The sequence below is a fragment of the Aotus nancymaae genome, unplaced genomic scaffold (genome assembly GCF_030222135.1).
Source record: "Aotus nancymaae isolate 86718 unplaced genomic scaffold, 86718_ANA_hifiasm-v0.15.2.pri h1tg000058l, whole genome shotgun sequence".
Classification (NCBI taxonomy): Eukaryota; Metazoa; Chordata; class Mammalia; order Primates; family Aotidae; genus Aotus; species Aotus nancymaae.
In genome coordinates, this window is record NW_026988472.1 from 50033702 (window position 1) to 50057814 (window position 24113).

At 44.0% G+C, this 24113-nt stretch overlaps 1 protein-coding gene across 1 annotated transcript in view; it reads left to right on the forward strand.

Annotated features, from left to right (window-relative positions):
- Nucleotides 1-8630: 8630 nt before the first annotated feature.
- ANOS1 (anosmin 1) overlaps nt 8631-24113 on the forward strand; it is a 191002-nt gene continuing 175519 nt past the window's right edge. Inside the window, exon 1 of the mRNA XM_012454602.2 lies at nt 8631-8837. Within this exon, the coding sequence (XP_012310025.1) occupies nt 8631-8837 (207 nt within the window). The remainder of the gene's footprint in view (nt 8838-24113) is intronic.

A 24113-nucleotide genomic window follows, 5' to 3' on the forward strand; every position in this document is an offset into this window, starting at 1 on the left:
TTCTCCAATCATGCCACTGGTCTTCACCGGCTTCCACTGTATCAATAACTCAGGAGCACGAATTCTGCCTGCACGAATACTCTCAACTGAACACTTTTCCTAGCACCACAATCCCCCATGTATGAAAAGCATTGTGAACATTGAGATGTTGGAAATAAATTCCTCAAGGATAAATACCACCTGACCTCTTATCAATTCAGCATGGTAGCTAGTAATTATTTGCAGGAGAAGAAAAAGAAGCTTGTTGAATACATATGGATACCTCCCCTTCAGTTTCTTTTTGAGCACAGTAGTTGTTACCATGTTGCTAAGTACCTTAGCTGTCTCAGGAATGTCCAGAAAGACCAGGGAGAAACATTCGCATTAGGAATCCCCACTTAAACATTAGGCGAATCCCATTCACCATCTTTTTTCTTTTCTGTTTTCCTATTGTTTAGAAAACAGGGTCTTGCTCTGTCACCTAGCATATAGTGCAGTGGTGTGATCATAGCTCACTGCAGCCTCAATCTTCCACACTAAGGTGATCTTGCTTCAGCCTCTCTGGGACTAGAGGTGTGTACCACTTTGCCTGAATTTTATTTTTATTTTTTTGGTAGAGATGAGATCTTGTTATGTTGCCCAGGCTCCCTTTATCATGTTAGATATACAACTGGTGTCCATCTGTGTCTCAGCAAAACACAGATTGCTAAGAAAACAAAAGGCAAAGTGAACTCCTGGCCTTGGCACTCTCTGGAACTCAAAATTGGCCTTCGATGTGCTACGTGGTGCCCAGGGAGGGCTGGGCATTCAGAGACCCAGAAACAATCAGGAGAAGAGACCGGAAGGGAGTCAGCTTTGCTTTCTGACTCTGAACCACCCAAAATTCAATCTTAGAGCAGAATATTCTCCAGCTGGTTCAGGCTAGCCACTATAGAAAATCCTGGAAGTAAACAAAATGTGCCTCTTTCTTTTGTTTTGTTTTGTTTGTGGTCCTAGGGGATGCTTTTTATTAGCCCCAGTGGATACAGGAGAGGAAACAGTTCATGCCTTAGTTACATTCATAGGCCCTACCTACTTGGTCTTGGAGCAATCCAGGGCTCCCCCCAGGTTCCTAAACATGTGTCTCTTCATCTCTTGGCTGGTGTCCCATCTTGTGCAGAGTGGCTAGTGAGTGCTGAAGGGTAGTTTCCGGGTCTTCATGTTCTCTAACGCAGCAGATAAAGCTTGTCAACGTTTTTTTTTTTTTTTTTGCTCTTGTTTTCCCTGGCATCAAATTTTATTCTTATGTTCTCACATTTTACAAAATCCTAAAAAGCAAGCCATGCAGGAGCTGCAAATAAGTGGTTCCGAACAGACGCTTCCATAGATGTGTAAGACAGTCATAATACACAGACAGTCCACCTTTGTCAGTTAATTTTGTTTTGTTTTGTTTTTTTTTGAGACGGAGTTTCGCTCTTGTTACCCCAGGCTGGAGTGCAATGGCGCGATCTCGGCTCACCGCAACCTCCGCCTCCTGGGTTCAGGCAATTCTCCTGCCTCAGCCTCCTCAGTAGCTGGGACTACAGGCACGCGCCACCATGCCCAGCTAATTTTTCGTATTTTTTAGTAGAGACGGGGTTTCACCTTGTTGACCAGGATGGTCTCGATCTCTTGACCTTGTGATCCACCCGCCTCGGCCTCCCAAAGTGCTGGGATTATAGGCGTGAACCACCGCGCCCGGCCCTGTCAGTTAATTTTGTAGGGAATAGTTGGAAAGTGTTTAAAAGCTAGGGAAACCAATTGTTTGAAACTGCTATACTAATTTTCTTAATTTAGGTCGGTGTAAGTGTAGAGATGCAGGGATGCCTTGCAATATTTAAATCCCCACGGGAAGTAATCGAGTTGGTGCTAAGTGAGAATGTGACATGATTACCCCCAGTCAGACACGTGCTGTAGAGTGGACAGCTTTGTCCTGAAACTAGATTACACATGGACAGTTCTGTGCTTTCCTTCTCGTTTTATTTAAATGGCCAGCGTGTGGCGCTGTCTCCTGTTAAAACACTGCTTGTGTAATTTCCAGCGGCTTCTCTCCAAATAAATCCCTTGGTATTTATGTGGCTCAATGTCAATTTCAATAGGGTTGAAAACATCAGAGAAGAAAAACCCACTTAAGACTTTTAACAGAATAGAATTTCAGTAATTCTGAAGAGCACCTGTAGATTTATTTTCATGTTTAAACATGAAATTCAGAATAAACACAATTATTTATTTGAGCTTTGTTTAAAAACTGCATCAAAAAAGTCTCATTTTACAAAATTTTAAGTACAAATTTTACTAAAAAGTACATCATGCACCTCACATGAAAAGTAGGCCACTCAAAAGTGAGAAATGTCATTTTTAAAGTTATATAATTTAAGACTTCATTAAATTTATGCTTCTATTAATTTGTTTACGCTTCTCCAAATATTTGTTTAGGGGCAAGTCAGTGACATTTTTGTTATGTCAAGAACCAGAAATACAATAGTTACTGTTTATATTTTTAAATAGACTCCCACATTTGACTTTAAGTATTTCTAACTATTTGTATGTTTTTCAATATCTACGCTTATATGTAGAATTTGACATGAGAATCCTAAGTATTTATGGTTGCTTATAGTAATGTTGGTAACGTTAGAAGTAGGGTAAAATTTGTTAACTTCCTTGTCACTGGGGCAAGCGTTCAGTGTTACTGACATCAAGCAGCCTGTGAAACCACTGGGTTTCAAAAACCCACCCTCCTTGCTGGGTGCAGCATCTGTTCTGCTGTGTAAGACGCCAAAATGAAGAGTCCATCACATGTACTACAGAGAGACAGATTCACAGTGGGGCTCTGGGAAGGAAAGTGCACCCACAGCCGATCATCACCATTGCCATCACCAGACAATTGCTCTTGACACATGAAAATGCATGTCTGACACTCTTATTTATTTATTTTTTTAATTTATTTTTTTCAAGATGGAATCTTGCTCTGGCACCAGGCTGGAGTGCAGTGGCGGGATCTAGGCTGACTGTAACCTCTGCCTCCCAGGTTCAAGCGATTCCTCTGCCTCAGCCTCCCGAGTAGCTGGAATTACAGGTGTGCACCACCATGCCCAGCTAATTTTTTTTTTTTTTTTTTTTGCATTTTAGTAGAGACAGGATTTCACCATGTTGGCCAGGATGGTCTCGATTTCCTGACCTCATGATCTGCCCACCTCGGCCTACCAAAGTGCTGTGATTATAGGCGTGAGCCACCGCGCCCGACCTATTTTTTAGTAATTATTTTAACTTTAGTAACAATTGTAGCCAGGACTTCTTAGTCTAGACTATCAGCACAAGTGTAGAACAGGCAGCAAATTTAACACTGATTGATGGTGACATGACATGAAAGGGCAAAGTAATAGGAAACACAAAAGTAATAGGAAACACAATTCTAAAACTTTGTAAAATCTTATGAAACATCAAGGTGACCAAAAAAATTCTTGAGAAGTGGTGGTAGTTAAAAATCACAGCATTTGACAATTTTTCGTATATTTTGCAAAAGAAGTTTAAATGTCATTAAAATAGTCTTCAGTGCACAAAAGTAATAGGAAACACAATTCTAAAACTTTGTAAAATCTTATGAAACATCAAGGTGACCAATAAAAGCGATCTCTTTAAACTGTAAGGACTGTAACTAAATTTTTATGATCTCATCGAAGGGGAAAAATGTGTTATGTGTTCAAGTTACCCCCAAATAGTGTATCTAGCCTTGTAAGGTTATAAAAGAAAGCAGAAGACTGTAAATGGATGCGGTGGTCTTTTGTGTAAACTAGAGTGTATGGTCAAAGACCCTATACCAAAAGCAATAATTGTTATTTGTTAAATCATTAAATTGGCCATCGGGAAACAGATGGGAACAGTACCATAAAAGTACACCTCATTCCTGCCTGAAACCACACTGCTACAGATGCAAATCTGACATTTATCCATTTAGTTCTTAATTGTATCCTGTGCTGTGCAGAAGAGATGTCAGTCTGGAGAAGGAAAGGGGTTAAAGAAGAGCTTTAGCGGAGCTGAGCTAGCGAAGCCTGAGAACTTCGCGTGAGAGTTTGGAAGTATGGGTCAGGGCCAGTGCCCTTGCGGGGCACACTCCTTCATCTTGCCACTGTTGCTTTCCCTGAAGTGAACTGCAGTCTCTAAGAGAAGATGCACACTCTTGCATCATCAAACGGAGGAAATTAGAAAGGAAACTAGACCTCATCTGTGACTTTCCTCCCCTCACTTTACTTTCCCCTGAAAACTAAAGCCAGGGATGACATCGTTCTGTTCATGACTCCTATATACTGTCATATTTAAGTATTTGTTCTCCATGTTTTAAGCGAGTTCTATTTTGCTTTTCCAAGAGAGGCATGTCAGATACAGATTATACTTACTACCTTTAAACTTCATTCTTACCCAGTGTAGATGGAAGACCTTTAAAAAAGCAAGTTGCTGCCTGAAAAAAAAACAAACAATGTCTAAGTGAGTCTTGGCTAAATGTATTGGAAAAATATGTCCATTCGATTGTTCAGAAATAGATTAGTATGTCCAATCCATATCGACACACATCTAAAAAAGATACTTTAAACAAAATTAAATCATAGATGCTATTTAAATCAAACCTTTTGTACCATTTTTAATGGTTATGTACTGTTTTCTTTTTGTTTGTTTTTTGAGACAGGCTCTGGCTCTGTTACCAAGGCTGGAATTCAGTGGCATGATCTGGGCTCACTGCAGCCTCAACCTCCTGGGCTTAAGCAGTCCTCCTACCTCAGCCTCCTGAGTAGCTGGGACCACCACCATGCCTGGCTAGTTTTTGTACTTTTTGTAGAGATGAGGTTTCACCATGTTGCCTCAAACTGGTGGTCTCAAACTCCTGAGCTAGTCTCAAACTCCTGAGCTCAAGTTATCCTCCTGCCTTGGCCTCCCAAAGTGCTGGGATTATAGGTGTGAGCCACTGAGCCAGGCCTCAGATGTACTTTAATAATAATTATCCCTCAAACTGTAGTCCCTGGTTGAATTTGTATGGAATCACCTGGGGTTTTATTCAAAAGCTGACATTTCAACCCCCTATGCCAGACATATTGACTCAGAATCTCTGACTTTAGGGTCCTGGAGTCTATCTTTAGTAAAGATTTCAGGTGTTTCTCATTCTCTGCAGAAAAAACAGAGGAAAAAAAAAAGGAAAAGAACCCCATAACTAAAGAAAATGCAAGGAGGATAATAACTTTCGGAAACTGAATGAGGGCTTTGTGTGATTCCTCCACAACCTGACCAAGGCAACCACACGTTCTGATCTATCTTTGTTCATGTAGAGATAAATAAGAGATAATTAAGGTGCTTTTCTACTCTATTTAAATGTGTGTTTGTCTTTTTAAGTCAAACCAAAGTCAATGTGAGGTTCAATTCTTCTCTAGACAAATTCGGATCATGGGGGTCAAGGAGGCTTGGAGAAAGACATACTAAGCACCCTCTTACTACTTGCACCCTAGGGTCCTACCCCTTTATCCATCATTTCCTCATCATACTGAGGATTCTCCTCCCCTGTGGTTGGCTTTCATGAACTTAGGGTGTAGCTTACCCACTTATGTCAAAAGTCAGAGAACTTCCATTTTTCAACTTGCAAGGTGAGCTGCATAATAAGTTGGGCATACATGGGCAGAATGAAATAAAAACCCGGAATTTGACTGTTATTCTGACTTTACTAGAATGCTTTCCTTTTAAAAGTTACTTTAAGCTGCAATTAAAATAAATAATATGAGAAAGGCCTGCATAATCAAAGAGGATGTCTGTGATTACTCTAAAGGAAGAAAGCAACATAACCGCAAGGATTATTTTAACATATGCATAATAAGGTGGCCCTATATGTTTAAGTCCAAGCTTTCTGTTAAACTGACTGTTGTGGTTTCTTATAAAATGCATTTATTCATAGAAATGAATATGCTATGGAACCCATATAAGTAGCACATTGCTTTTTAAAAAGATACAGCGACCCCCGTGAACATCCAAAGGCTGTTTTTAAAAGCTCAGCATGCTTGTCCTTGTGATTTCACTTTCTAGAATGTGCATTTCATGATATGACAAAATTATAAATCAAAGTTACCTAAGAAAATGTAGGTATATATATTTGCCTTCACCAAGACCACGTACTTGCTTAACTTTAAAACTCAAGACAAACACTAGGGAAGGATCCCCTGCAGCTTTTGGTAATGTTTTTAGTAATTCACAAATGAAAGTGACAACATTTAGAAGACAATCCCTGTATTCAGACATCATTATTTATTGACACATGGCTTTATGCACATGCATGCTTGGGGTCACTATGGTTAGCTTCTTTACTCTTTGTTAATATTAAGTATGTTTAACATACTCAAAAGAGATTTCCATTTGCAATTCTGAGCAATTTTAAAACAAATCATTGAAGTCAACTAAGCTTATGCCAAAGTTACTAGGTTTCCAGCCCGAGTAAAGCAGTGGCCCCCGATGTTTTTGGCACCGGGGACTGGTTTCATTGAAAACAATTTTTCCATGGACCTGGGGGTAGCAGGTGATGGCTTGGGGATGAAATTGTTCCTCCTCAGATGGACATTAGATTATCATAAGGAGTGTGCTACCTAGATGTCTTGTATGCATAGTTGACTATAGGGTTTGAGCTCCCATCAGCATCTAATGCCACCACTGCTCTGACCTGAGGCGGGGCTCAGGCAGGAATGTTCCCTGCCCTGCTGCTCACCTCCTGCTATGTGGCCCAGTTCCTAACAGGCCACTGACAGGTACCGGTCGGAGGCCTGGCAATTGGGGACCCCTGAAATAAAGGATTGTCATGGCTAAATCCTACAGATAGGGTCAGCTACATAATTTGTGAGGCTTCATGCAAAATGAAAATTCAGAGAAGGTTGTTCAAAATTTATGAAAAGTTTCAGGATAGTGATGACAGAACAGGCCTTCTAATTGTGGGACTGTACCACTGTACAGCTTGCACGTCCATGAAACTAGCTCTGCCTACAGAAACTTTTGAACAAGATGATCCTGATTTTCTAATTCGCTGAGAAGCACACCAAGGCCAAATAATTCGACTGCCCTTGCTGATTTAAGCCATGTGAAGAAATACACATATAAGATGATGTACTTTGAAAACACTCATAGTTATAATAGGATACCTGCAGATGGCTGTCATTGTAATTTGTTAACAGGAAGATCTCAAAATTGCAGAGTGCAACCTGTGTACAAAAACAGGGGAAAGGGTGGGAAATTGCAAAACAACTACACAGGCTCTGTGCAAAAGGGAGTCGAGCCCTTTGAGGTAGCTTTGAGTAGAGCGAGTGCATCTAGGTACCCTGACGGTGCCTAGCTGGGTGCTTATGGAGATCCTGTGTTTCCGAAGATTAAAGTGCAATTGGGTAGGAGACAGTGGAGATGTCAGAGCACAGGAATAGCAGTCAGTTGCTCTCCATTTGAATAGGAGTGTGCCTGGGTCTTTTTTCTTTGGGGTCTCCTACCTGCAAGGAGGCTGTCACTTCTTGATGGAGCTCAGGGGAGTGTAAAGCTTTGTTACAGGCAATGTCTTATCAATGCCTCCGGTCTTTCCCTGGAAGGATCCTGGCTGGGGAGGGAGAACTCTGTGCTGAGAGAACACTGGAAAAGAGGACAGAGCGGCCATTCCAAAGCTAAAAGGGCTGGGTCAAGAGGCTAGGGGCAAGTCGTGGGGGAAAGAAAGAGGTTAAGACTCAAGTCTATTAGTCTATTTAGAAGAAATCACTCATTCTGGGCATGCAAGGCTTACTAGGAAAACAGGCACCTGAGGAAACAAGGCGTGTGGAACTAAAGGTGATTAGCTATACACTCAGACTGTTTCTAAGGAAAATAGTGCGGGAGGGAGGGAAGGAGGGAGGGATGCGGGAAGGACAGAAGAAATGCAGGAGGGAGAGAAGGAGGAAGATGTCTTCAGGACACTGTAGGGCATATGTCCACGCTCCCCTCCCCGTCTGCCTTATTGCCATTTCAGTTTCCTTCCCTTCTTTCCACTACCTGGGCAAAGGGAATTGGAATATGTGAAAGCGAGGGAAAAGCCTGGACCCAGGGGAGGTCGGGAGAAAGCAGGCCACTTAGGGGAGCGGGGTCAATCCCCAGCAGGTGGGACGCCCCTGGGGGTCCTGAGGCCTCTTCCCTCCAGCTGAAGGGAGCAGCCCTCTTGACAGGCCTGGGCCTGCTCACACCTAACGTTTACCTGGACGGAGGAGGGAGGTGGGAAGGGCAGGAAGCCGTTGGTGCGGACGGGAGAGGCGCCTGCGTGGGAGCCCTGCCCGCTGAGACCCGCGCGGCTTTGAGACCCGCTCAGCGTCGCCCTCCCCAGAAGCGCCCCGGCTAGCAGCCCCAGAGACCGGCACACGGGCCCTGAGCCCGGCCCCCCTGTCACTCACACGCCTTCCAGCCAATGGTGCGGCCGCCTGTTCCCCTCACCCCACCCCTCGAGGGCGAGCCGGGAGGGAGGTCGGCGGGGAGGGTCTGGCAGGAGTTGAAGGATTGAACTTTCCGGCGGAGTCGCTGCGGCTGCCTGGTCCCCGGCAGTTCGGCCCCGGCGCGGAGCTGGGAGACTCGCCCGCGCCCGGCACCCTCGCCCCCGACCCGCAGCCATGGTGCCCGGGGCGCCCGGCGTGGTCCTGACCCTCTGCCTCTGGCTGGTGGCCTTCGGAGGCTGCCTAGCGGCCGGCCCCAGCGCGGCTGCTGCCCGGCGGCTGGACGAGTCGCTGTCTGCCGGGAGCGTCCAGCGCGCCCGCTGCGCCTCCAGGTGCCTGAGCCTGCAGATCACTCGCATCTCCGCCTTCTTCCAGCACTTCCAGGTACGGGGAGGCCCCTCGCTTGCCCGGGGTTCTTTCTGGGGCTGCGGCCGCGGCGGGGGCGCATTGGGGCGCTCTCCTCAGAGCCTGGGCGCGCAAAGTTCTCGGCCAGCGCCGCGGGCTGATCTCGGCTTCCCCTAGGCGTGGATCTTACAGTCAGGGTGCTGGAACTCCCTTTCCAGCCTCTTCCCGGCCCCCGAAACGAAAAACAAGCTCGAGGCATCTTGCTCCAACTCCCTCCTTCCCAGCAGGAAACCAAATGCGATTTCCCTGGAGAGGGCGAGTCTTGGATGCCGAGGGTGGGTGCTTGAATGTGGCGGTTTCCCGGGAATTGACTGTGCGAGACTCTGGGCGGGTGGCGACTCCCGCAAAGTTCCAGGCGCTCCGGGGCAATGGGAGGGAGTCCAGGAGGCGCGCCTGGCTGCGCCCAGGGACCTCGCCTCGAGCCCCAGCCCCGCAGGTGCCTGCGGGCCGACACTTTGTCTCTTTTGAGCGAGGATTTTCACCCTCCGCAGGCTCAGAGCTTGCTGCCCACCCTTGGAGCCCCAGCCAGGGCACTTGTGCCAAGGCGTCTTCCGGGGTGCGTGTATGTGTGTGTTGGGGGTGTGGGTGGCTGTGCGCGCCTCAATTCGGAGCCCCAAAGATTCAAGGTCTTGCTCTGGAGTAGCGTAGAGCGTCAGGGAAGAAGTGCTGGGGACAGGGGATTTGGCGGGGCCGTGTTTAGATACTCCGGGGACGAGTCCCTAGTGCACTGTCCCCCAAACCCCGTACGTAGGTTCTTTCAGCCTGAGGATAGGGGAGTGTGTGTGTGCACGCGCGTGTGTGGGAGGCTCCGGGAACTGGGCGCTTGGCTCCAGCGGGTCGCTGGGACTCGGTCCCGTGGCGCGGACCCCCGCCGGAGGCTCCGGGTGCGGGTGGGCGCAGAGCAGGTTCCGGGCTCAGCGGGCGCGAGTGTAGCTGCTGCCTCTACCAGCCCAGACGAGCGCGCGAGCTCTGAAATCCTTCACTTATTTTTCTCTCTCATCCTTCTCGCCTCTATCGCTAGGTGCCCACCTGTTCCAAGTTCCCAACTTCTCGTCTCAGAGAAACTCCGGGGGGACCAAAAGGAAAGGTGGGGGCTGGGGGGAGGGGGGATACTTGGCTGGGCGGGAACTGGGAGCCAAACACTTGGCTCTTAAACTGGGCGCCCCTCCTGCCGGGGCTGGGTCAAGGGGGTTCCCCCGAGGGGCCCTGGGAATTAAGCTGCCAGAGGAGGCCATATTAATAAGGGTGGAGTGTGGAAGTGATTCCCTTTAGCCCTCGGGGATGATCTTGAACCGGCTGGTGACGCTGGCGCATTCGCGAGTGTGCAGTTGTGTTTGTTCTAAGTCATAGAAGCAGCATCTTGTGGGTGTCAGAGAAATGGAAACGCTCTGCGGTCCTCCTGGGTCTTCAGGGAATGGAAAACACAGTGCTCACCTCCTGTGGTGAAATTACCCAGACCTCCTGGACAGAGCCAAGAGAGAGCTGGTCTCCAGGCACCTGGTTTCCAACCCTCCGAGTCCTACCCTGAAAGTCACTCTCCTGAGAAGATGCCACACTATTGTTTGAAACAACTGAAAACAAAACAAAACAGAGCAGCCTATTCCCAGGGAGAAAGAGTACCTTTTTTTTTTTTTTTATTGAATTGTCAGTGCTGTAATTTATTTGTTTTACAGTTTCAGTGGCTAAAGCAGCAGCTCAGATGAAGCCAGTTCCCGTGAAAGGCTTTTCTTGTGGTCTCCTTGGCATGATTTCTCTTTGGAAGAAAAACTGCTGACAGAATGCACATTGCCAGACAATCCTGATTACATTTTAATTAGCTGGGGGTGAAATAAGCTGCAAATTACTCAGTTAAGACTTAATAAGTGCTGTGTTTGTAATCAATTGCAAAGCCATTCTGGGAGCTTTAACCCTAACCTGGTAATGCCTATCTGATTTATCTAAATTGCAGGGATTAAGCTTTTTTAAGATCTGAAAAGACAGCAACACACTCTCCTTATAAAACCCCAAGCTCCCCTGTTCCCCGCTGCTTGCCTTTTTTGTTTTTGTTTTCTTTTTATAATTAGAAGGAAGATGGGCCGGGTGCAGTGGCTCATGCCTATAATTCCTGCACTTTGGGAGGCCAAGGCGGATGGATCATTTGAGGTCAGGAGTTCGAGACCAGCCTGGCCAACATGAAACCCCTGTCTCTATAAAAAAAAATATAAAAAATGAGCCTGGCGTGGTGGTACATGCCTGTAGTCCCAGCTACTAAGGAGGCTGAGGCAGGAGAATCCTTGAACCCGGGAAGTGGCAGTTGCAGTAAGCCAAGATCACACCACTGCACTCAAGCCTACGTGACAGAGCAAGACTCTGTCTTAAAAATAAATAAATAAATAAAATTAAATAATGTGGAACAATCAGTCTGTAGGCAACTAATGACACTGCATGCAGTGTTTATTAGTCTATTTATAAAGGTTGGGCTACAGGAAGTCTTAGGAAGATCCCTTTCCTACATGGTCACCCCACCCTTCCAACTCCTGCAAATGAGCCCACCTATAAAGCAATCTCTGGAGCAGGTACCTGTTTCCATCTTCTCTTGAACTATTTCAGGCCATGTTTAAGGATGGGAGAAGCTTGCCTGGATACCAGCCAGGTATGTGGACTTTCAAGTATGAAAGCTGTCAGGCCTTGCCTCAGAAGAGACCAGCCTATGCACTCATGGTGTAGGCAGTGATGCAGATTCCCTGGGGCAATGACCTGCTGGCATTGGCCTGCAGAGGAAGCTGTAGTCTCATAGTCTGTGCCCCAGTTGTCCCCACTTTCCTCCACTGCCCATCCCTGCAGCAAAAAGACAGAAAAGCGGTTTGTAGATGTGCACACCTCGCACCTCCAGGTCTGTAGACTGCTTCTGCCCCACCTGCACACAGTGGCTGTCAACCATGCCCAAAAACACAAGGGACTCAGGACTGAGGCATGGGGTTGGGAATGCAGAGCAGCGGTACCTGAGGAATCCAACATTGCTCTGACCTGGAATTGCTTAAAATGTCATACAGAAAGGAAGATGGGATGAAAATCCCATCATTTCACTACTGAATGTGGCCCTTCATTCATGAAAAGAAACAGTTCATGTTAGCACCTCCTGAAATGTCAATATCTGGCTCCAGTATGCTTTGTCCAGCATTCAGCACACAGCTCTTTCAGGCTCACAAATATTATACGTATGTGCTGTTAGCAGAGTGAAGAGGAGCTATGTGCCTGTGAGGTATGGAACAGGGAGGTGGGCTCTGGGGTTGGGCGGATCTGCTCTGCACCCAGGCTCTGTTGCTTCATAGATGGGTAGCTTGGGTGCATCACACCACCTTCCTGAATGTCAACCCCTCGTGTGCCCAGTGGGGGAGGACCAGCCCTGCAAGATGCAATCAGGATGCAAAACGTGTTGGGGTAATGCGAATGATGGTAATCCAGCAGCTAGCACTACCCAGAAGATTAGTAAGGAGCAGCCATTCTTCTGGGTGTTTTACAAGTACTACCTCTTTTAATCCCCACAACACTCCTAGGAGACAGCTACTGAATTAGGGAAGAACTCAGACGTCTTGAAAAAGTTGGCTTATCACAGTTCATTGATGGTTTAGCTGGGTTCCCAGTGAGAATGGCTTCTATCTTTTGGCTTTGTTTCTATTTTTAGAATTCTTATTGGTTAGCTGGATAATTTACTTCAGGACTGACTACCTAATTTTCAGGGCCTAGTGCAAAATAAAAATGTGGGGCCTCTTACTCAGCAAGAAAAAAAGTGTTTGTTAAAGGAACTAAGATATAAAACATTTTCCTTTCTTCTGCGACTTGCTTCTCGTAACTTGTCATGGTGTTTTAAATTCCTATTCCATGTTGTTTTCAGTAAAGAAAATTTAAAAGTTTAATTATTAGCATGACGTGAGCTCTTCTTTTTTATGTTGTGAAATGCCAGCTTTACACGCAAATATCAGAGCAATTTAATTCCTGGAGGGAGCCCTAAAATGGCCAGAGGGGCCAACCGGTCGGAGTCGGAAATGGTGGAAGGAGGAAGAAAAGGCTCCCCCAAGGCTTTGGTCTCACAGGCACGTGGAACCTTGGGCTCAGACATGTGTGCTCAGGCATGATGCTGACCAGGTCTCCTCTTCTGCCTGCTGCTGCACCCAGGAATTGCACTCCAGCCTGGCACAGGTCCTCTGGAAGTTGAGCCAGGTGCCTCCCCTTCCTAGGCCAGCTGCTCCTGCCCCTAGTAGATGGGCAGCCCCCAGGTGTATTGCAACTTCCTCAGTGGATGTGCCTCAGTGTCTCAGAATTGGGCTGGTCACCCACCAAACACGCCATTGTGCTACTAGCATGGAATGGGGACAGACACTGCCATACCATGGTCACTGTTGGACGTGCATATGGCCAACCCCGATCCTCTCTACACTCATGCCCAGGCCCCTGCAGGGATCATAGTGGGCAGGGATCATGGGATGGGAGCCTAGGATGCCAGGTGATGGTGGAATAGGTGGCGAGAGCCTGTCCTGGAGAGGTGAGGGTGCGGTGAGAGTCAGGATCGGTTGTGAGCTGACATGTGCACTCTCCAGGGAGTACTGTAGTGTGCTATTGACTCTTACATACAAAACTCAAACTCAAAGAATTTCAGTATGGCCATTGCAGAGCACACCCCAAGCCCAGGTCTTCTTGTGAGCATAGAGTGGACTGCACTGGTCATATGTCTGTGAAACTGACCTAGTTTGCTTTGTTTGTATGTCAAGGATGTGACCATCTGGGAAAGTTTAAGCCTACTGTAGCATGGCGGTTCCTCATAGGGTCACCTGTAATGTTAAAGAGTATGATGCTGACATATGTTCACTTGGGGAGAAACATCTCTCCTCTTATGTTCTCAACTTCTCTAGAAGATTAAAAAGAAGGAAAGGAGGAAGCTGGTACCTGAGATTAGCCTTGACTCTTCATAGGTAACTCTTGCTGCACTTGAGAGTGACTGCGCGCCTTACGCTTCATCCTGGACACTCCCTCTCCTCTGACCTCCCCTGGGTCTGCCCATGGTGGCACAGGTGTAGCTGAGTCTTGAGCTCTAAGCATAGTCAGTTCCTTAAGCATGGGCAGACTTGCGACCTGCCATTGGCAGCCTCAGCATTGGTAGGCCTGGAACCTGCTCTTTCTCTGCCTGTGTTTTCTCAACAGAGGCTTAAGAGAGTAGGGTTTGAGGAAAAATGGTAGTCACTTGAGAGGGCAAATGAAGCAAGGAGAGGTGGTGTGTGTGTGTGTCTGCGTCTTTGCCAGATTTCAGAATGCCCAGGGAGAAAGTGGATGGGATCCTGCTGGAACACAAATAGCAGGTTGCTGGCAGCCTTGGCCCTAGGGTTTCAGAATTTTACTGGTGTTAAGAAATAATTCCTTAATGGGACATTATTCACCCTCTAAAGTACCACACTGATAGGCTCCCTTCGGCAGCCGATTAGAGATCAGAGGCTCTTCCTAGTAGTAATTGGAAGCTGTTTGTTTTGGCAAAAAGGAGAATGAAGCTGGTGATGAGATCATTCCACTTAGAGGACCAGCCTCTCCTCCAAGGAAGAGTAAACAAACAATTAGTGCATCAAAACCCCAGAAACTACAAATCAGCCCCAGGCTCACAGATTTCAGAGGAGTGGATTTTGTGGTGCTCATACCCAGCCTACGATGTGTCCATTTGCCCTGTGCTGAGTTTTCAGTTGTATTGCAGGATGACCAGGCATTTGGAAAGCCACTGGGAGAGACACGACTCGATGCAGTTCGGTCTTGGTGTTTCCTGGTCTGAGTCACTGGCTCTCTGGCTGCGTTTCTAACATGTTCTGAATTTGACCCAAATGAAACCTTATGCTAGTCATTGCAATTTTTTGTGTTTTTAATACGGCATTTTTCTTTGAACATGATTTAAAACTCTACCTTACTGTAACTGTAATAGAACATTTTAAAAACAATAGAAAATACACTTATTAACTTATTTCTTCATGCAGCATATCAAATATATATATATCAGATATATATGTATCTCTATATACATAATTGTATATATATGATATTATTTATGCATGTGCATGTGTTTGGACACCCAAATTAAAAAGGTAATATTGTTGGTGTAAGTGTTCCCACCTTAAAAAGTGCAATCATACATTTGGGGGTTATCATATTTATTCAAAATAAATTCACGACATTTAATGTTCTAAGCTATCAGATACATTTCAAGGAGTGAGTATAAAATATTAGGGTTAAAATAGAGAGACTTATGAAAGTGTTAGGGGGCACTGCTTGTATTAAGTCAGAAAGGGAGACATTCCAATGGATTACTTGGTAGTGCTTTCCAGAAACCTGACTCTTATACCATTTTGTGGGGAAGGGAGGTTTGGGACAGCAATTAGTGAAGCATATCCATATTATCAAAAGGCATTTTTATTTATCAAATAGGACCAGAAAAAACTGAGAAAATGCCTCATTGCAATGCCTTGTGTAAAGTGTAGAATAACATAATTTCTGTGCATCATCTAAGCTCTCAGAGCCTCAGGGTTCTGAAGTCAGATACCTTTCAACCTTTCCATTTAACTTACCCTGGGCTCCATATTTTGAAAGCAGGTTGTCTATCAACATATGGCATTTATTAAGTATGACCTAGTTTTTCCTCTTTACATTAATCAAAGATATCCATAACTCTTTCAAGCTTTAGATTAGCATTAGGTTGCCCCCATGACCAGAGCTGATTGATAAAATGAATAGTCATGACATTTTACTTCTCTTTGCACCATCATCTTAGGAAAATGTCTCATTTTTCGGGTGTTTCTGAAATATTTTAAAAGAGGTGATAGACACTAACTCCTTCTCTAGTCAATGTAGTTGCTGACCTCTTGCCTCTCACCCCACCATTCCCCAGCTCCTGGATCAGCTGCTAATAGTTTACAGCTGCTTCCTTGTAAGGCAATAACCTGTGGCCGATGGGCGCCATCTTGCTTGCGAGATCATACATCCTCCTTTCTTGATGTGGGCAGACCATGGCAATTGGCTCTCTGCTCAGGAAATATAGGAGGTCAGCCCCCTTCTGGAATCAGCTCTGTAATGCAATTCATGCTCAAAAGCATGACATGGGATCAGGCTCATGCAGGGCTCTGGCTGAGATCCCATTCCCACACAGGTCTTATCTCTGCCTTCTCCTGCTTCTTCCTTTCCTCTTCTACTGAGAGCTTTTCTCCCCAACCTTATATATCCCATGTCCAAGAAACCACATTTCAACCTCTGCTTCTAGGAAACCTAGTCTAAGACACCTGCCTTCAGAAACACTTGGTCCAATTCAACACTTTTGTTTTTTCAGATCAAACAACTTGATTCTTATAGAAATGACCTGTTCAAGCTAGTAGGTAAGAGAAGTAAAAATATAATCTAGCTTTTACACTCTTAGCTAAGACTTCTTTTACTATCCTTTAAAAAAATAGAGTATACAAAGTTAAAAAATCATTTTAAATAAAGAAACAGATTCAGAAGATTTTCTGTTACTTGAATTTAGTTTCTAACTCATGATGACTTCAGTAAAAAGATTTTCATTCTTGGACCTAGTAGGTAAGCACATCATGCTCCCTCATTGTTGAGAATTCAATGAAATGTGAAAATATGCACTGTTCAGGCAAGCTTGAAATAGCTGTAGGGTAGGTGGGCAGTAGCTGGAGTAAGAGGACATCATTAAAAACAGTACTCCATGGCCAGTCTAGGAAGAAGGCAAGAGAGCCTCCATAGTTCCGGTATCAGCCAACATTGGATTTACTCAGCATGCAACCAGAGGAGCGACATCCTCTAAAAGCTACATCCTCCAGTACCTACAATCCTTCATATATTTTAAAAATATAATTCATGCATGGTTTCAAAGAGGTGAGGGGAGACATTTTCCCTGATGGTAAAGATGGTTGGATAAAAATAGTTATCCTTACTAGTAAATATGCAAAGAATGCCCAGAAAGGAACAAATGTAGCATTTGTAGACTGTTTTCATGTAAATCACTGCTTGTATAAGTGCTGGATTTATATTTTTCTTTAAAAAAAATACTGATTTATTTGCATTTCCCTGATCACTAGTGATGTTGAGCATTTTTTTCATATGTTTGTTGGCCAGTTGTATATCTTCTTTTGAGATGGTTTATTCATGTCCTTAGCCCACTTTTTGAAGGAATTGCTTGCTTTTTCCTCTTGCTGATTTGTTTGAATTCATTGTAGATTCTGGATATTAGTTATTTGGCAGATGTATAGGTCGTGAAGATTTTCTCCCACTCTGGGGGTTGTCTGTTTACTCTGTTGACTGTTCTTTTTGCCGTGCAAAAGCTCTTCAGTTTAATTAAGTCCCACCTATTTATCTTTGTTTTTATGCATTTGGTTTTGGGTATTTGGTCATGAAATATTTGCCTAACCCAATGTCTCGAAGGGTAATGTTACCTTCTAGAATTTTTATAGTTTCAGGTCTCAGATTTAAGTCCTTGATCCATCTTGAGTTGATTTTTGTATAAGGTGAGAGATGAGGATCCAGTTTCATTCTCTTACATGTGACTTGCCAATTATCCCAGCACCATTTGTTGAATAAGGTGTACTTTCCCCACTTTATGTTTTTGTTTGCTTTGTCAAACCGCAATGCAATACTACCATACTCCCGCAAGAACGGCCATTATCAAAAAATCAGAAAATAATAGATGTTGGTGTGGATGTGGTGAACAGGGAACACTTCTACACTGCTGGTGGGAATGTAAACTAGTACAACCACTATGGAAAATGGTGTGGAGATTCCTTAAAGAACTAAAAATAGAACTACCGTTTGATCCAGCAATCCCACTTACTGGCTATCTACCCAGAGAAAAGAAGTCATTATACGAAAAAGATACTTGCACACACGTTTATAGCAGCACAATTCACAATTGCAAAAATGTGGAACCAACCCAAATGCCTATCAATCAATGAGTGGATAAAGAAACTGTGGGGTGTGTTTGTGTGTGTACAGTGGAATACCACTCAAGCCATAAAAAGGAATGAACTAATGGCATTCATAGCAAGCTGGATGGAATTGGAGACCATATTGTAAGTGAAGTAACTCAGGAATGGAAAACCAAACATTGTATGTTCTCACTCATAAGTGGGAGATAAGCTTTGAGGATGCAAAGACATAAGAGTGATACAATGGACTTTGGGGACTCTGGGGGAAAGGGTGGGAGGGGGTGAGGGATAAAAGACGACAAACTGGGTTCAGTGTATACTGGTCGGGTGATGGGTGCACCAAAATCTCACAAATCACCACTAAAGAACTTACTTATGTAACCAAATACCACCTGCTCCACAAAAACCTATAGAAATAAAATTTTTTAAAACTACTGATTTAATACGTTCCATTTATTTCAGCTAATATCAGTGGATTGTTATAATTCCAAAGATGAGCTAAAACCTCTGTTGAGGAACTTAAGGTCTATTTGGGGCTAAAACTTGTTTGTAAACAGACACATTCAGGCCAACAGATGGAGTTTTTTGTCTGAGATCTCAGAGGAGGGTTTTTATCTTTTTAGGGAAAGTCTCATGACTGCTAGCTGAGTTATTCCAGCTTGGAACAGCATGTGTATAAATAGAGAGTCTTGCAACAGTGTGGTCTGTCTTCTGGGGACCATAACCTAAATGGCCATGGTATAGCATAAGCCTCCAAGCTAGCAGCCAGGCTTTGGGAATTTGTTACAGAAGGAATAAATAGCCACAAAGCTCAAGTCCTTTGTTCTGAAAGATAGGTTAAGAGCATGCCCATTGTAACCTGATGCCACATTTAAGCCACAAGACTTAAGGGTGTGTGTATTGCTGGTTCTTGCTAATCTGGTTGAATTTCAGTTCTTTTCCATTGATCTCTATGGAGATCCTTGTTTGCACCCCTAAGAAAGAGTGAAAAGGAGGCTGTAAGGAGAGAAAGGAGGAAAAGGAGGCTGTTCATCTCTTGGCTTACGGTTGGACACACCTGAATTAGTGGGGTCCGACTGAAAGTTAGAAGCTCTCCGGAATTCCTGAGCCACAGGACAGAGGCATTTAGCATTGCATTTTACAGTGTTTTGTAGTTGACACAGTTGTTTCACATAAAATATCTATTTGCCCGTCACAACTATTCTGTGAGGTCAGGAATGTTATTTTCCTTTACAGATAAGAAAACTGAAGGCCTGAAAGTGAGATAACCAAGGCTCCATAGCAGAAACTCAAGCCCTCATTGTCACATTCCTAGATATTTGTACTGAATGACCCCACTTCTTAGTATGTTAACAGTGAAAGAAGACAGAGTGGAAACAGCACCTATGTTATGATCCAGAAGCACTCAGTTGAGAGAAGACTAGGACAGCAATTCTCACTGACCCATTGGCTTCTGGAGGCAGTTTTGTACCACAGTTGCACAGGTGAGGACAATTGAAGGTTGCTGGTGTGATAGAAAAAGGCTTGAAAAATGTTAGTCCATCAACACCATCCCAAGTGGTGGTGGTGCACGTACCCACTCAACTCCTTCTAAACAATAAAAATCTGCAAAACACAACCGTCTTTCACTGTCTTTCAGGTATCTTAGATTGTGAGGCCCCAGCATACGTGACATGTGCTTTTTGCCTTCAAAACAATTACTTTCTTTAAAAATTACTTGTTTGTTGTTTAGACAAGGTATCCCTCTGTCACTTAGGCTGGAATGCTGTGGCATGATCATATCTCACTGTAGCTTTGCACTCCTAGGCTCAAGAAATCTTCCCACTTCAGCCTCCTGAGTAGCTGGGACTACAGGTGTGTTACACCCCCATACCTGGCTACTTTTTTTTTAAGATCTTTTTTTTCCAGAGATGGGGTCTTGCTATGTTGATCAGGCTAGTTTCAAACTCCTGACTTCCAGTGATTCTGTTGCATCAGCCTCCCAAAGTACTGAGATTGCAGGTGTGAGCCACTGTGCCTGGCCAAGATAATTATTTTCTACTGGAGAGAAGGACAGACATTTAATAACATTGCTGCAAGATGTTGACATGAAGAAAGAAACTGTTATACCCATGAATCGTCTTTTAAATCCTTACATATAGCAATTTAACTCATGATCATGGGTATTGATATTTTTCAGATGAAGGACATCTTTTTTCTTTTTGTCAATTGCTTTTGTTTAGGCCCATCCAATTTTCTATGCCTGTAATGAAATAGCAGAGTTTTATTGAGATTCTTGGGGAAGCGTTCCAAGCAGCTGGAGTCCTGGACATCACAGGGGATGTTTGCTGCCTGCAAATAATGAAAGTCACAGTGTCCTCATTCTTGGCTGCGTTGCTGTTGTGTACGATGGTGGGACAAGTATGGAGTCATTGTGGGTGGTAATTGTAGCTTGCATGTATGTGACAGCCATTTCCACGAGCTCAGTGTGCCTGACATGCTTGCTTCACTGCCTTTTGTTTGGGATTTGAGTGTGTGTGTGTGTGTGTTTACACTTTATAATTCTTTCCTGCATCTCTGTAAAATATAAAAGTTAGGCAATGAGGAAATCTTTCAAAGAAAAAATTTTGAAAGTTCTCAAGGCTGCACATGAAAACAAGATGGTAAAGATGTGAACTTATTGGGATTTTTAATCCCCAAAGCTTTAAAACCTCTCCTTATGGGAGTCTGAGAAACAATACCCCATCGAAAAGCTTGAAAATAATCCAGCAACTAATCAAGGCTCTTAATTCACATTCTGTTTACCCTTTTGTTTTAAATTATAACATTTTTATTTCATAAGGTTTTTTTGCTCAAGTTACTAATATCATGCCAACTTCAGAAAAGATTTTGTTAGTGAGCTCAAAAATACATAATTTTGTGTTTCACATTATGCTCATTCTAGTAAAAATAAGGCAGATAAGTTGTCACCATTTAAAAAGTCACATAATAGGCTGGGCGTGGTAGCTCACACCTGTAATCCCAGCACTTTGGGAGGCTGAGGCGGGCGGATCACCTGAGGTCAGGAGTTTGAGACCAGCCTGGCCAACATGGCAAACCCCTGTCTCTACTAAAAATACAAAAATTAGCCAGATGTGGTGGCATGCACCTGTAGTCCCAGCTACTAGGAAGACTGAGGCAGAAGAATCCCTGGAACCTGGGAGGCAAAGGTTGCAGTGAGCCGAGATTGTGTCACTGCATTCCAGCTTGGGTGACAGAGAACCTGTTGAGTTCTTTGAAGAGTTCATTCAAGGAAAGTTGATTAACTGTTGTTTAAATCTCTAATATGGCATTATGGCAAGAGACAGTCCTATCTAGACTTGGACAAATATCCCAGCCCTTGTCTTTGAATGCCTACACTGTTGGAAGTAACAATACTCTTCTGAAATGTGGACTCCTTGTTATACCGTGTATACCAGAAAGAAAGTTGACCAAAATCTGTACACCTAAAATATGGGAGAGAGATTTTTAACAGAATACATAGCTTATATTGACGCCTGTCACCCCATCAACTGGACAGGTCCTGAGTGTTGTTATAACAAACCCAAAATGCCAAGGAGGTTTGCATTTAAGGGTCATTAATTTGCTTTCCAACTGATACAACTCCCTCAGAATGCAAATTACAGGACTCTTTACAATCAGAGAGAGTAGTGATAATAGAATCATCCCCACAGTTGGAAGTATGGAAATGTTTTCTGAGAACTCTATATCAACAATTGCTTATGCGGCCATGAGATTTCTACCTTTTGTTCTTCATGGCCAGATAGTTACTTTTGTCTCTGCCTACTGCTGTTTTGTCCCTTGCTTGATGGTCATTTCTTCCCAATGGACAGAGTTTTGCTCACCATAGAGGCGTAATTGTGCCTAAAACAAGGAACAGAGAACCACGTAGCTGTAAGGAGACGCTATGGCAACCAGACATCAGAGGTTATCTATTCCTGCCCAACAATCCTGCCGTAGGAATGACCCACGTAAAGGCAGAATTACAAACCACACCATAGCATTGATGCCTGCCCCCTAGAGTTGAAACCAATCCTGTTGATGCCATGAATGCCAAGTTCATGCAGAAGTTACTGACTCCTTTCAGATAGAAAAAGAAGAAAACAGAACTCAGTTATTGTGAACATGTTTTGCCAACCGTGGTTCTTTTAAATTTCATCTGTGGCAAGAAGGGGCAGAGATGTCACCTAGGGTGGTGTCCACCATTAAAAACAGTCATTGTTTGAAGGTGGGCACTTTGTTACCCATTTTCTTTTCCATGTTTTGGGCTATTAAAGGTATTTGGGGCCCGGCATGGTAGCTCATGCCTGTATTCCCAATGCTTTGGGAGGCTGAGGTGGGAGGATGGCTTGAGCCCAGGAGTTCACTCCAGTTGGGTAACAGTAGTGAGATTGTGTCCTCCAAACAGAAAACTCATTTGGAACTAGAACTTTGCCTTTAAAATCTAAAGTATGTGTCTCACATATCCTTGATGGATAGTGCCATTATATCTTTTGTTTAATTGTTCATTTTTTAATTTTTAATTTTTATTTATTTATGCTTTGAGACAGGGTCTCACTCTGTCACCCAGGCTGGAGTACAGTGACATGGTCATGGCTCACTGCAGCCTCAAACTCCCTGGCTCAAGGATTCCTGCACCTCAGCCTTTCAAGTAACTGGTACTACAGGCATGTACCACCGTACTTGGCTAAATTTTTAACTGTCTGTAGAGACAAGTTCTCACTATATTGCCTAGGCTTGAGATTTCATATTTTGAAAATAGAGACAGGGTCTCACTATGTTGCCCAGGCTGGTCTTGAACTTCTTGCCTCAAAAGATCCTCCCATCTGTGCTTCCCAAAGTGCTGGGGTTACAGGTGTGGGCACTGTGCCAGGCCAGCTCCATCGTATCTTTGAGTAGAAATGCATTCTCTCTCTCTTCTCGCTTTCTCCTGCTCTCTCTTTTCTTTCCCTCTCTCTTCCCTCTCCCTTTCTTTCAATTTTGACATTTAGCTGTTCCATTTTGAAAGCAGTACAGCCAAACCTAGTGGTCATCATTCCAGAAATGGCCTACATCTGGGAAGTATTTTTTTTTTTCCCATTGGGCCAGAATTTAAAAGAAAGTAGAGAACATCTTTTGGTTGTTTTTGTTGTTGCCACATTTTTGTATCCGGAGTTATGAGCTAATGTCCTCACAGCTGCAAAGAAATTTAAAAAAAATATCTGGATAGAATATATTCTCTGGTTAAGTATGAACAATCACCAGAGGAAAACAAATATAGACTAGTCGGCCATCTGTATTTTCATTTTTCTATTATCCAGGAGCCATAGATTTTTGCAATGTTTTAAACCTGCTTTTAATAGGTCAAGATTTTCATACTCCAGTTACATTTATTACTCCACAATTTTGAAAAAAATATGGAGTTTTTTTTTTTACATAACCTCATGAAATTAGGGCTAGAATTTAATTTCCATATATTTGTCTGTGTGTATATTATGCATGCGTGTCTAGTTCAGGGTTTGTCAACCATGGCACTGGATGTTTTGGAGCAGATTCTTCTTTGTTGGGTGGAGGGGCTGTCTGGTGCATTTTAATGGTTCCACAGCATCCCTGGCCTCTCCCCAGTCAATACTAGTACCATCCCTCCCACCTTCGGTCATGACAAAACTGATGTCTTCAAAAATTGCAATATGTGTCCTAGTCCTATCTCTTTGTTACAAATATCTCTCTGGATCTATGTGATGTGCCTCTGCTTCACCTTAATAGACTACAAGGTGCTCTATTTTAGTTTGATGAATTATTCTGCACTCTTTAATGGATAACATAAATTAGCACAATGAAAAAACGTATATCACAAGAAAACATTTGTATCAGGATGTCCATATCTATTCCTTCTGTCTCTGTCTCTGGGTCTCTATCTCTGTGTCTGTCGCTATCTCTATATATGTTTTGCTTCTACTCTATGGCAAACATCCTGGCAGTTATGACATGGCTTAGCTCCTTGTTTTCAGGAAACACTAGGGGTCTGTGCTGCAGGCTTTTTGCTAAGTGCTGGTCTTGCCAAGATGACCAAGGCACGCACCTTCATTCCCAAAGGACTGTGACAGGGCACCGGGGTGCACAGACACAAAGGAGGCACCAAGTGGCACTAGCTCAGAGATGGGAGGCCACAAGGGGTGGTTACCAGGTGATTGTGCATTGTGGATCCAGACGTCCGGTGCCCTACCCTGGTTCTGTCCCTTCTTACGCTTAGATATCTGCTGTTAAGTAATTCTGGAACCAAAACTGATGCTGTGAACTCTCTCACTTACAGGGAGACACGAACATC